Raw genomic sequence first — 14,841 nt, forward strand, 5'->3', positions numbered from 1 at the left:
GGACAGGGGGAGATGTCAAATTCAAACCAATTATCATTAGTAGCATCGACGGTGGCGTCAGGGATGAAACGAGCATCGGAGGTTTGTTCCCGGCAACCCAGTACCTTCTACGCATGCTGGCCATTAATGAGATTGAGTGTTCATCGTTTACGAGCCCGCTCGTGGTGAGGACGCAGGAAGAAGCGCCGAGTGAAGCGCCCGGTGGGCTGAAAGTCAAAACCGGCGCCATGGGCGAACTTGTGCTCACCTGGCAAATACCAAGCCGGGCGTCCTGGAACGGGGAGCTGCTGGGCTACACGGTCAGCTGTGTGGAGGAGAAAACCAACATCAACTTTATCGCCAACCCGAGCAACATCTCCAACACGACACTCACGGTACATGGATGGGCGACAACCAAGACCAGTATCGCGAACCTGAAGAAATTCACCCGCTATGCGTTGCGCATCCGTACGTACAACAGTATCGCACCCGGGCCGTGGAGTACGGTTGTGTACGGTACCACGTCGGAGGATGCACCCGAGGCAGAACCACAGAACGTCTCCTGTTCCAGTCTGTCGTCGCAAAGCATCAAGGTGCTGTGGCAGGAACCACCGCCCCAATTCCATAACGGTGTGTTGCAGGGCTACAAAATCCTTTACCGACCGCTCACGAAGAACAGTAAGTATCCGGTAGTGGTGCATTTATCTCCAATCTCATCTGAAATAATGTCCCATCCCGGGTGCCCGCATTATTCCTCTAGACGAGTTTGTATATCCGTTCGAAATCAAGCGAACGTCCAACCTGGAGACGTATCTGCACGCACTGATGAAGGCGACCAACTATTCCATCCAGGTTTTAAGCTTCACCCTATCGGGGGACGGTGTAGCCAGTGTGCCGGTGTACTGTGCGACTGAGGAGGATGGTAAGTACGTTCGATCCTGATCTAAAAGGCTACAGCCTTAGCTTTTTTTTGGGAAATTTAGCAAAATTTTATAAATTGATTTATTTTAATGCGAATTTGTTGAAATAAGTTTATTTTCACCCAAATAACGCTTTAAATTAGAAAAAGAATAAAAAATAACAAAAAAATTTCAAAAAAATTTTCAACTAGAAAATTTCATAAGGCTTACCCCTTACGATTTTTTTGAGCAATTTTGCAAAAAAATTTAAATTGATTTATTTTAATGCCAATCGGTTGAAATAAGTTTCTTTTCACTCAAATAATGCTTTAATTTAAAAAAGAATAAAAAATAATAACAAAAATTAAAAAAATCTGTAAATTTGCCAAACTCCTAAGGCTCATTTTTGCAATAAATTTTGCCTATAACTTGGTTGGTATCCAACGGATACCTTTAACTTTAACTTGTGGTCGATAGATGGCACCAATGGCTACATTTTCTTCTTGGACGGCCATGCCCTCCGATGTCTGTGTCGGAAGTTATTCGAGGAATCAAGTTCCATACCCTGTTTGTGAAAATGTAAAATTTTCTTCATTTTCGCACAAAGTTTTGTCTATAACTTGATCGGTATAAAACGGATCGCCAATCTTTAACTTGTGGTCGATAGATGGCACCAATGGCCTCATTTTCTTCTTGGACGGCCATGCCCTCAGATGTCTTTGTCGGAAGTTATTCGAGGAATCAAGTTCCATACCCTGTTTGTGAAAATGTAAAATTTTCTTCATATTTGCAACAAATTTTGTCTATAACTCGATCGATATAAAACGGATCGCCAATCTTTAACTTGTGGTCGATAGATGGCACCAATGGCCTCATTTTCTTCTTGGACGGCCATGCCCTCAGATGTCTTTGTCGGAAGTTATTCGAGGAATCAAGTTCCATACCCTGTTTGTGAAAATGTAAAATTTTCTTCATATTTGCAACAAATTTTGTCTATAACTCGATCGATATCCAACGGATCGCCATTCTTTAACTTGTGGTCGATAGATGGCACCAATGGCTACATTTTCTTCTTGGACGGCCATGCCCTCAGATGTCTGTGTCGGAAGTTATTCGAGGAATCAAGTTCCATACCCTGTTTGTGAAAATGTAAAATTTTCTTCATTTTTGCAACAAGTTTTGTCTATAACTCGATCGATATCCAACGGATCGCCAATCTTTAACTTGTGGTCGATAGATGGCACCAATGGCTACATTTTTTTCTTGGACGGCCATGCCCTCAGATGTCTGTGTCGGAAGTTATTCGAGGAATCAAGCTCCATACCCTGTTTGTGAAAATGTAAAATTTTCTTCATTTTTGCAACAAGTTTTGTCTATAACTTGGTCGATATCCAACGGATCGCCAATCTTTAACTTGTGGTCGATAGATGGCACCAATGGCTACATTTTCTTCTTGGACGGCCATGCCCTCAGATGTCTGTATCGGAAGTTATTCGAGGAATCAAGTTCCATACCCTGTTTGAGAAAATGTTAAATTTTCCTCATTTTTTTCCTCATTTATAAGTTGATGTATTTTACTGCAAATTTGTTACAATAAGTTTCTTTTCACTCAAATAATGCTTTAAAATAAAGAAAGAATACAAAATAACAAAAAAATTTCAAAAAATTTTTCAACTCGAAAATTTCATAAGGCTTACCCCTTACGATTTTTTTGGGAAATTTTGCAAAAAAATTTAAATTGATTTATTTTAATGCCAATCGGTTGAAATAAGTTTCTTTTCACTCAAATAATGTTTTAAATAAAAAAACGAATAAAAAATTTAAGAAAATTAAAAAAATTCTAACAATTTGAAAATTCCATAAGACTCATTTTTGCAACAAATTTTGTCTATAACTCGATCGATATCCAACGGATCGCCAATCTTTAACTTGTGGTCGATAGATGGCACCAATGGCTACATTTTCTTCTTGGACGGCCATGCCCTCAGATGTCTGTGTCGGAAGTTATTCGAGGAATCAAGTTCCATACCCTGTTTGTGAAAATGTAAAATTTTCTTCATTTTTGCAACAAGTTTTGTCTATAACTTGGTCGATATCCAACGGATCGCCAATCTTTAACTTGTGGTCGATAGATGGCACCAATGGCTACATTTTCTTCTTGGACGGCCATGCCCTCAGATGTCTGTGTCGGAAGTTATTCGAGGAATCAAGTTCCATACCCTGTTTGAGAAAATGTTAAATTTTCCTCATTTTTTTCCTCATGTATAAGTTGATTTATTTTACTGCAAATTTGTTACAATAAGTTTCTTTTCACTCAAATAATGCTTTAAAATAAAGAAAGAATACAAAATAACAAAAAAAATTCAAAAAATTTTTCAACTCGAAAATTTCATAAGGCTTACCCCTTACGATTTTTTGGGAAATTTTGCAAAAAAATTTAAATTGATTTCTTCTAATGCCAATCGGTTGAAATAAGTTTCTTTTCACTCAAATAATGTTTTAAATAAAAAAAAGAATGAAAAAAATAAAAAAATAAAAAAAATTCTAAAAATTTGAAAATTTCATAAGGCTCGTTTTTGCACCAAGTTTTGCCTATAACTCGGTCGGTATCCAACGGATCGCCAATCTTTAACTTGTGGTCGATAGATGGCACCAATGGCTACATTTTCTTCTTGGACGGCCATGCCCTCAGATGTCTTTGTCGGAAGTTATTCGAGGAATCAAGTTCCATACCCTGTTTGTGAAAATGTAAAATTTTCTTCATTTTTGCAACAAGTTTTGTCTATAACTCGATCGATATCCAACGGATCGCCAATCTTTAACTTGTGGTCGATAGATGGCACCAATGGCCTCATTTTCTTCTTGGACGGCCATGCCCTCAGATGTCTTTGTCGGAAGTTATTCGAGGAATCAAGTTCCATACCCTGTTTGTGAAAATGTAAAATTTTCTTCATATTTGCAACAAATTTTGTCTATAACTCGATCGATATCCAACGGATCGCCATTCTTTAACTTGTGGTCGATAGATGGCACCAATGGCTACATTTTCTTCTTGGACGGCCATGCCCTCAGATGTCTGTGTCGGAAGTTATTCGAGGAATCAAGTTCCATACCCTGTTTGTGAAAATGTAAAATTTTCTTCATTTTTGCAACAAGTTTTGTCTATAACTCGATCGATATCCAACGGATCGCCAATCTTTAACTTGTGGTCGATAGATGGCACCAATGGCTACATTTTCTTCTTGGACGGCCATGCCCTCAGATGTCTGTGTCGGAAGTTATTCGAGGAATCAAGTTCCATACCCTGTTTGTGAAAATGTAAAATTTTCTTCATTTTTGCATCAAGTTTTGTCTATAACTTGGTCGATATCCAACGGATCGCCAATCTTTAACTTGTGGTTGATAGATGGCACCAATGGCTACGTTTTCTTCTTGGACGGCCATGCCCTAAGATGTCTGTGTCGGAAGTTATTCGAGAAATCAAGTTCCATACCCTGTTTGAGAAAATGTTAAATTTTCCTCATTTTTTTCCTCATTTATAAGTTGATGTATTTTACTGCAAATTTGTTACAATAAGTTTCTTTTCACTCAAATAATGCTTTAAAATAAAAAAAGAATAAAAAATGACAAAAAAAATTCAAAAAATTTTTCAACTCGAAAATTTCATAAGGCTTACCCCTTACGATTTTTTTGGGAAATTTTGCAAAAAAATTTAAATTGATTTCTTCTAATGCCAATCGGTTGAAATAAGTTTCTTTTCACTCAAATAATGTTTTAAATAAAAAAAAGAATGAAAAAAATAAGAAAATTAAAAAAATTCTAACAATTTGAAAATTCCATAAGACTCATTTTTGCACCAAGTTTTGGCTATAACTCGGTCGATATCCAACGGATCGCCAATCTTTAACTTGTGGTCGATAGATGGCACCAATGGCTACATTTTCTTCTTGGACGGCCATGCCCTCAGATGTCTGTGTCGGAAGTTATTCGAGGAATCAAGTTCCATACCCTGTTTGTGAAAATGTAAAATTTTCTTCATTTTTGCAACAAGTTTTGTCTATAACTTGGTCGATATCCAACGGATCGCCAATCTTTAACTTGTGGTCGATAGATGGCACCAATGGCTACATTTTCTTCTTGGACGGCCATGCCCTCAGATGTCTGTGTCGGAAGTTATTCGAGGAATCAAGTTCCATACCCTGTTTGAGATAATGTTAAATTTTCCTCATTTTTTTCCTCATGTATAAGTTGATGTATTTTACTGCAAATTTGTTACAATAAGTTTCTTTTCACTCAAATAATGCTTTAAAATAAAGAAAGAATACAAAATAACAAAAAAAATTCAAAAAATTTTTCAACTCGAAAATTTCATAAGGCTTACCCCTTACGATTTTTTGGGAAATTTTGCAAAAAAATTTAAATTGATTTCTTCTAATGCCAATCGGTTGAAATAAGTTTCTTTTCACTCAAATAATGTTTTAAATAAAAAAAAGAATGAAAAAAATAAGAAAATTAAAAAAATTCTAAAAATTTTAAAATTTCATAAGGCTCGTTTTTGCCCCAAGTTTCGCCTATAACTCGGTCGATATCCAACGGATCGCCATTCTTTAACTTGTGGTCGATAGATGGCACCAATGGCTACATTTTCTTCTTGGACGGCCATGCCCTCACATGTCTGTGTCGGAAGTTATTCAAGGAATCAAGTTCCATACCCTGTTTGTGAAAATGTAAAATTTTCTTCATTTTTGCAACAAGTTTTGTCTATAACTCGATCGATATCCAACGGATCGCCAATCTTTAACTTGTGGTTGATAGATGGCACCAATGGCTACATTTTCTTCTTGGACGGCCATGCCCTCACATGTCTGTGTCGGAAGTTATTCGAGGAATCAAGTTCCATACCCTGTTTGTGAAAATGTAAAATTTTCTTCATTTTTGCAACAAGTTTTGTCTATAACTCGATCGATAGCTACATTTCAATGGCTACATTTTCTTCTTGGACGGCCATGCCCTCAGATGTCTGTGTCGGAAGTTATTCGAGGAATCAAGTTCCATACCCTGTTTGTGAAAATGTAAAATTTTCTTCATTTTTGCATCAAGTTTTGTCTATAACTTGGTCGATATCCAACGGATCGCCAATCTTTAACTTGTGGTCGATAGATGGCACCAATGGCTACATTTTCTTCTTGGACGGCCATGCCCTAAGATGTCTGTGTCGGAAGTTATTCGAGAAATCAAGTTCCATACCCTGTTTGTGAAAATGTAAAATTTTCTTCATATTTGCAACAAATTTTGTCTATAACTCGGTCGATATCCAACGGATCGCCAATCTTTAACTTGTGGTCGATAGATGGCACCAATGGCTACATTTTCTTCTTAGACGGCCATGCCCTCAGATGTCTGTGTCGGAAGTTATTCGAGGAATCAAGTTCCATACCCTGTTTGTGAAAATGTAAAATTTTCTTCATTTTTGCAACAAGTTTTGTCTATAACTCGATCGATATCCAACGGATCGCCAATCTTTAACTTGTGGTCGATAGATGGCACCAATGGCTACATTTTCTTCTTGGACGGCCATGCCCTCAGATGTCTGTGTCGGAAGTTATTCGAGGAATCAAGTTCCATACCCTGTTTGTGAAAATGTAAAATTTTCTTCATTTTTGCAACAAGTTTTGTCTATAACTTGGTCGATATCCAACGGATCGCCAATCTTTAACTTGTGGTCGATAGATGGCACCAATGGCTACATTTTCTTCTTGGACGGCCATGCCCTCAGATGTCTGTGTCGGAAGTTATTCGAGGAATCAAGTTCCATACCCTGTTTGAGAAAATGTTAAATTTTCCTCATTTTTTTCCTCATGTATAAGTTGATGTATTTTACTGCAAATTTGTTACAATAAGTTTCTTTTCACTCAAATAATGCTTTAAAATAAAGAAAGAATACAAAATAACAAAAAAATTTCAAAAAATTTTTCAACTCGAAAATTTCATAAGGCTTACCCCTTACGATTTTTTTGGGAAATTTTGCAAAAAAAATTAAATTGATTTCTTCTAATGCCAATCGGTTGAAATAAGTTTCTTTTCACTCAAAGAATGTTTTAAATAAAAAAACGAATAAAAAATTTAAGAAAATTAAAAAAATTCTAACAATTTGAAAATTCCATAAGACTCATTTTTGCACCAAGTTTTGGCTATAACTCGGTCGATATCCAACGGATCGCCAATCTTTAACTTGTGGTCGATAGATGGCACCAATGGCTACATTTTCTTCTTGGACGGCCATGCCCTCAGATGTCTGTGTCGGAAGTTATTCGAGGAATCAAGTTCCATACCCTGTTTGTGAAAATGTAAAATTTTCTTCATTTTTGCAACAAGTTTTGTCTATAACTTGGTCGATATCCAACGGATCGCCAATCTTTAACTTGTGGTCGATAGATGGCACCAATGGCTACATTTTCTTCTTAGACGGCCATGCCCTCAGATGTCTGTGTCGGAAGTTATTCGAGGAATCAAGTTCCATACCCTGTTTGAGAAAATGTTAAATTTTCCTCATTTTTTTCCTCATTTATAAGTTGATGTATTTTACTGCAAATTTGTTACAATAAGTTTCTTTTCACTCAAATAATGCTTTAAAATAAAGAAAGAATACAAAATAACAAAAAAATTTCAAAAAATTTTTCAACTCGAAAATTTCATAAGGCTTACCCCTTACGATTTTTTTGGGAAATTTTGCAAAAAAATTTAAATTGATTTATTTTAATGCCAATCGGTTGAAATAAGTTTCTTTTCACTCAAATAATGTTTGAAATAAAAAAAAGAATAAAAAATTTAAGAAAATTAAAAAAAATCTAAAAATGTAAAAATTTCGTAAGGCTATAGCCTTAGTTTTTTTAGGGAAATTTAGCAAAATTTTATAAATTGATTTTTTTGAATGCGAATTTGTTGCAATAAGTTTCTCTTCACTCAAATAAGGCTTTAAATAAAGGGAAGTTTAGATCAGCGAAACGGACGACGTGCGAATATGTTTAATGATATGCATTGCACTGTGTACCGCATCCAATTTCGGACGCGACGATATCTCAATTTCGATAAATTACGACTAGCCTTTGATCATCGAAATGGTACGCTACAGCCCCGTGTGAGTCGATCGAAGCCATGGTAATAGTATATATAATACATCGCGTATGGCTCCATTCATACGCGTAGTTCCTTTGAAGATTGGCAAAAACGCAATTGCAGTTTGGCAAAATGTACAAGTCATTGGGATTATGATTTATATTAGTTTCAAACATGCAAATGGGTTAATGTTTTTAATTCAATTCTTTAACAGTTTTACTAATACGTTCGCTCGCAGATACAGCGATCGGGTTCCTTAATGGTTTATTTCATTTATTTATTCAATTCGGACAATAACCTTTATTAGCATAAAATGATGCATTTACAATTTAACCATTCATTTTTTAAGCTTTCAACTATCTTCTTCTTGGCTACACGATCTCTAAGGTTATGCCGGCCATTTCTTGCTTATTAGACTTATGTTTTTACTACGCAAAATGATAGTCGACGCAGGGGAACGATTCGGATGGGATTTGATACCCGGTCCTGTCGTGTGGAACCGTCGACAACCGGGCTGCTATAACATTCTTTTACCTTATTTTAATTCTACAATATTCTTAAAATAAACTGCAAAATAAAACATAACCCATTTTGCACCTGTCTTTTGAATTCTCATCCTTCCCAATACACCCACAGTTCCCGAAGCACCCGCTGGCATCAAAGCGCTCACCTTGACGGCAGATTCGATTCTGGTATCCTGGTTACCGCCGGCGCATCCAAATGGCATCATCACTCATTACACGGTGTACGGCAAGGACCACGGCAAGAAAGGCTCTCCGAAACGTAACTGACTTTGACAAATGTGTTACCGCCAAGCGGCCACTTGTACATGATACTAATTGGAGGCTATTATTTCCGTTTTCTCGGGTTTTTTTTCCTCTTGCCTGCTGTCGCCTTTGATGATGGTCGGCATCTAATTTCCAGATAACATCGTGCGCGTGGACGAAACCGGACGACCGTCGATGTTCGAGGTGCGGGGACTGAGCGAGAACAACAAATACGACTTTTGGGTGACGGCATCGACGGTGAAGGGCGAAGGCGATCCAACGATGGTGGTATCGCAAACGACCAACACTCGGGCACCGGCCAAAATTGCGTCCTTTTCGCGGCTGCTTAAGGTGCCGGTCGGTGTGAGTCTCGTGCTGGAATGTGTCGCCGTCGGTAATCCGACACCTCGCACTCGATGGTTGACGAAGGACCAGGCCGTCACCTTCAGCCAGTATTACGTCATATCGCAAGGGTTTCTCAAGATACATAGCGTCGAGCCACAGATTGCTGGTAACTTTACCTGCTCCGCTAAGAATCTCTTCGGCGAGGACGAGATACACTATATGCTGATAGCGCTGCAAACACCGAATGTGACGCAGCTCTCGATCCAGTACACGTCGTTCGACAGTTTGCGCGTGACGTGGGAGGTGGCCAGCGATGGGGGTGCTCCCATCCAGGGGTACAATCTGTACTATCGTACGACGAGCGGGACGTGGTCGAACGTGGCAATACCGAGCGATCAGATGGCGTACACGCTGAACGGTCTCAAGTGTGGCACTCAGTACATTCTAAAGATCAACGCACACAACAAGGTCGGTATAGGGATGTTTACTGAGGAGCTGGCCGTGCGTACCAAGGGAAAAGGTGAGTAACCATGCTGAGTAACTGCTGACGTAGTCGTATTTCTCTATATTCGACCATTATTGGGTAGTTTAATAATGTTGTCAATTGTGATATCTTTGGAGAATAGTAAATAAGATATTTTCGAAAGTCTCTAAAAGACAAAAGTTTGAAATAGTTCTGAGGTTACTGACGGACATGGATGTGATCTAAAATCTTCTCAACATTTCGACGTTGGAAGATGCAAGTTTCTTTTAAGGAGTGGAGCGAGTTTACCACCACAGGGAATTAATATTTGTTATTTATTTCTATGACAATGACACCGATCGAATCATTTCTGGAACAAAGTCTTTCTTCACTTCGAGCTAATTTGAATTGCAGAATGAAAACTTCCTTTATTCCGGACCTGCACTCAGTAGAAAACAGAAGAAGTTACATTGTGTGACAACTCTATGCCAATAAAATCAAACACAATGGTAATTTGGGTAGGTTTTTGACTTAACAATTGTAAATAATTCCGTCAAGTCTTTCCCTGGTTGTCGAACGTGTAATGATGTCATACTCATACTCAGGAATATGACACTAAAAACATAGGTACGGGCTATAGAAAGTGATCTAAAAGTTCTACGCTTTTGAAGTCTTGTGTGTCTATTGTCCATTTGCTATGGTCGAATAATAATGGATGGAAGTTTCGTCACGGTACAGGTTGATGTATAAGGCTTCCTCAAAAGCGTCTCGAAAAGCTGTTCCAATAATGGATTTCTGAAATTTCATTGGAATGCAACACAAAAATAAAACTAGACTGAAACCCCCAAACGTTCCCTCGTACAGGACAACGAGAATCAACGCCATACCTACTCCAACTGTTGTGTGTCCTCACACCCGAAAGCTTCTTCTTTTTAACTAAAACCCTTTTCCTAGAAGCAGTATAGATTAAAAGGGTTCATAAAAGCTCACTGTTACGCTAGCACATCACGTGCTGTAATAGAGTAACTTTATTACATTTATTCCTTTCCTCCCCGTTTTCGTTCCTTTCGTTCCCCGTGGGGAGCCCACATACATAATCTGGCCAAGGCTAATTGTCATAAACTTTGATGATTCGGGTTACGATAAGCTCTGAAAGGGATTTGTCTGTACGAGTGTACAATTCCTTCACTCGGTCTGCCCGGTGCTAACTCCCCAAGTGGCGGTTCCATTAAAATACATCTCGCAAAGAAGCCTTCGGCATCTTCGGGATGGAGACTAAAATGCACAGCTCCAGGTAGCTGGATGCTGGATGCATCCAACCCTAACGATATCCAGGATGCATCCAACAGCAGCAGTAGCAGCACCATTTGCATTCCAGTTTGTGTGAGAGCATTTGCACATGATAAATATCCAACCTGGGGGCGCACATCGAATGAGGGCGAGTTGGTAAGGGACGGAACATAAGTTTCGTTTATTTACATATACAAACAGCATAAATTGACAATGCATTCCAGTGCATTCCTGAGGGGGTATAGCATCCAGTAATGCTGTCCCGTAACGCGCTCGGGTGGAAAATGTTCGAGATTCAGCCTTTATTTACATCTCACTCTGACTCATTATTAAGGCTGTCGCCATCGGATGCTCTGAAGCATCCCGGGAATGAAGAAATTAGAAAGTATCTACCACCAAGAAGAAGACGAAGAAAAGATGGGCAGATTCGATTAGTGATGCAAATTGATTTATTTCTAACCGCAACCTAGGGTACATCCAAAAGGGGTGAGATGTCGTTTTTGTGTCCGTGTGCAGATAAATGCAGCACCGAGGATATAACCGATGAATTGTTAAAACTATCTCAACGATCTCAAATCTCCTGAACTGTGTGTGTGTGGGCAGATTATAGCTTTACCAGCTTTTTCTTTTCTTGTGGTGTGTGTTATTTTATTTGCATTTGCATTTTATACGGATGATGAAGTTCCACCGTACACCGCAGGCAATCTGAGCTTCGAGGTGGACAAGGTCCCGAAACAAGGTCGGTGTTTGCTCATTGTGAGTTTGATTCCGAAAGGAATAAAATTAAAAATATATCCAATTCCATTCCCTATCCCCCCCCTTGGGGCATTCCATAGCCGAAAGGTGCGCATATCGAAAGCATATGCGAAAGGTACCGTCCGGCGTTGCCATAATTATCCAAAGCGAGCCCGTATCTCGCAGCAGATCGGGTGCAACTTGCTGAGTCGAACAATTCGCACCGGCCACGAATGGTCGGCCCGCTTGGGGAACCGAAATGCGCACACAGTTCGACACATTTCACATATGTCGCAAAGCCTGGTGCAAATGGTACAAAAGGGGGCCACCGGGTACGGTGCAAATTGTGCAACATTTGAAGGAACTCGTACAACCGACCACCCGGTGGCCTAATCTCTTCTCGTATACGCTTTTTCGGTGAGCTTTTTCGCCCCCGCCGCCCATCGTAAAACGGCACACACGGGCTTTGGCTTCCTTTTCCCCTTTCCGGGCTATCAAAAGCGTAGCAGATAACAAAAGCCGGGGGGCAGGAAAAATCTTGACACAGACGAATGATAAGCATGCCTTCCCCGAGATGTCTCTAGAGATGTTGGGGGGAGATATAGGAGGGGCGGTAAGCCCGGAGGGGGGAAGCATCCCGTGGAGCATCATTAAATGTACGTTTAATTATACACCTCAATGAACCCCAAACCCTAATGTGCACACGGCTGCATGGCACACATACACAGAGAGAGAGAGAGAGTGAGTGAGTGAGATCTGTCCCCTTCATATGCAGCATCACACATACACGATCTTCCTCCTGTGTGTCCTTTCTTTTCTCCAGTGTCGTCCCATCACTTCCGGAGACCCAAATGACACACACGCAAATACACGGTTCGCACCGATGCACACACGGTGCACGGTGCGGAATGGTGGGAAACATAAAATCGTGTCCTTTTGCATTTGCTGGACCTGAAGGCTGAAAGGAAAGGCACACACAAGATCCCAGGCTTACGAAACATAATACACAACCGAGTCCGAGTAAAACCGAGTACGTCAGTCGCCAGCATTAGAATCGGTTTCGGTGGTCGATTGCTTTTGGTTTTGGAGGTTTGGAGGAAAACCGGGACACAAAGCCGGATCGGAGCGTGCTACATAGGATACATACACACGGTGGTATGCCGGGGGGAAAACATGGGTGTACCACCCCAAAATCCAACCAAACGTTTGGACTATTTATCGATCCGATCCCGTGCCCGGGCCCGATACATTTAGCCGCACACGACGATATGTGCTCACGATCCTCACAGCGAGCAGGAGTGGGAGTGTGGTGCAACCAGGGCAAAAGCCTGAAGGCCCATGAAGAGCTGAATTCCTGCTTCTGTCGTCCCGATGTCGTACCAGTGAGTGATGAGTCGTTTATCCTGCGAAAGCCTAGCCCTTCGGTAGAAGCCCTCTCTCTCTCTCTCTCTCTCTCTCTCTCGCTTGATGTGCTGATGTAATTGAATGGATTAATTTGACTATTTAACAACTATCCACAAACACACACACACACATGGACAGATTCCCACGCAAGCATTTTACTCGATTCGTACGCGTAAAGTGTACGCTACTGTATTTGAGCGTCATCGGCACGAACTCCAACATCAGTGTCGTGATGTTGCAAGACTAGCTGAAATCAGGCTAAATGATTTACTCCCCGCTTTCGGTTCCTTTCCTCACTCCCCACCCCCCCTGATCGTGAAATGACAACGTACCAACTCGTAATGCAATCGAGAGATGACTCACTCACTCACTCGTTAGCCTCACTACACACATCATTAATTATTCCACAACATCATTCAACCTTCGACGGGAGATGCAGCAGAACAACAACAACAAAAAAACGGGGATGCTTCCGAGTTGAGGTCCGTTTTTTTTTTGGTTGGTTCTCATTCGTAGTACCGGCCAGGGGTTTATCGAACCAATTGTTTAATGACAATCCTCCGCGAATTTGCTGCGCGCTGATTGATGTCACGTGCAAATGGTGCTTGACAGACAGGGGGCAAGCACGCGTTGTAACGATATCGGCATTCGAATACCAAAGCTCGAATCGATAATCCTACTATCCAACTGTGTGTGTGTGTGGGTGGGTTGTGGACATTGTAAACGTGTGCATAATGTAGGTTGAAGAGCTTTTCGACTTTTTGAACGATTTTTGAAATCTATCGACGAACATTCTGGGAACAGATCTCTACAAATGATGCTGTGTTCACATGATATACTATGTGACTTATTTTATTAAGCGTAAACTATCCACACGACAGGACTGGGTATCAAATCCCATCTGGAGCAAGGGCCTCTCGAAGCAAGGGCTGCTACGTGGTAAAAAAAACATACGTCTAATAAGCCAGAAATTGCCCACGTGTCCTTAGAGATCGTTAGGTCAAAGAACTCCCCAGTTTGTGGTTGTACAATGTATATTGATTCATGTTTTAAAGTACATTTTCAATGTATTTTGGAATCCTTCTCATGAAACTGGACAAGATTTAATCCTGTGTACCTTATCCTGTTCCCCCATTTGACGTCCGTAAATCAATACTCACTCTCATCGGATAATTAGAGGAGGAAAAAGGAAACTTCTTAATTGGTCCAACTTTGATCAACTCAATATCCGTAGAAATGAAATCTTGAACCTATTGAAGCAGAGTGCCTCATGAGGATGTATTGCTCTTCGTTTTTTTGTTATTTGATTCAACCGAAGTCGCGGACTAAAAAGAGGAGTGACGTATAAGGGATTAGATCGAATATTTAGACATTATTTTATTTTTCTTTAAATTCCCCAAGCTCCACACATCCCAGAAGAGCGAGAACTGTTCAACACCAACTCGAGCTGCTTGAACCTATTTCTAACGTCCTGGCTAAACGGTGGCTGTCCAATATCACACTTTTCCATCGAATATCGTCGCCTGCACACGCCCTTCTGGACGATAGTGTCATCGGATCTTTCCGGCAGCGATCAGCATACGAACGGCAGTATCTCATTCTGTGACTTTGTACCCGCCACCTGGTACGAGCTCAAGATCACCTCCAACAATGATGCGGGCAAAACGATGGCCCAGTATAACTTTGCCACGCTGACACTGTTGGGGGAAAAGATTCCCCCGCCGGAGTATAAGGCGATTCCGGAGGAGAATAACGATACGGATCTGTTGCAGCAGGAAGAGTTCCAATGGTTACAGTCGACGGTGATGATAGTCACCATCATTGTGGTCGTTTTAAGTCTGTA

At 40.4% G+C, this 14,841-nt stretch overlaps 1 protein-coding gene across 6 annotated transcripts in view; it reads left to right on the forward strand.

The window, feature by feature from the left end:
- The window catches only part of LOC125770623 (Down syndrome cell adhesion molecule-like protein Dscam2), a 38,529-nt gene that overhangs the window by 21,765 nt on the left and 1,923 nt on the right, over positions 1-14,841 (forward strand). For 5 of the 6 annotated variants that reach the window (XM_049440469.1, XM_049440471.1, XM_049440472.1 and 2 more), the window contains 5 exons: positions 41-657; positions 740-901; positions 8,631-8,777; positions 8,919-9,626; positions 14,400-14,838. In XM_049440469.1, the coding sequence (XP_049296426.1) occupies positions 41-657; positions 740-901; positions 8,631-8,777; positions 8,919-9,626; positions 14,400-14,838 (2,073 nt within the window). The remainder of the gene's footprint in view (positions 1-40; positions 658-739; positions 902-8,630; positions 8,778-8,918; positions 9,627-14,399; positions 14,839-14,841) is intronic. The other variant, XM_049440473.1, reaches the window with a different exon arrangement.

The sequence above is a fragment of the Anopheles funestus genome, chromosome 3RL (assembly GCF_943734845.2).
Source record: "Anopheles funestus chromosome 3RL, idAnoFuneDA-416_04, whole genome shotgun sequence".
Taxonomy (NCBI): Eukaryota; Metazoa; Arthropoda; class Insecta; order Diptera; family Culicidae; genus Anopheles; species Anopheles funestus.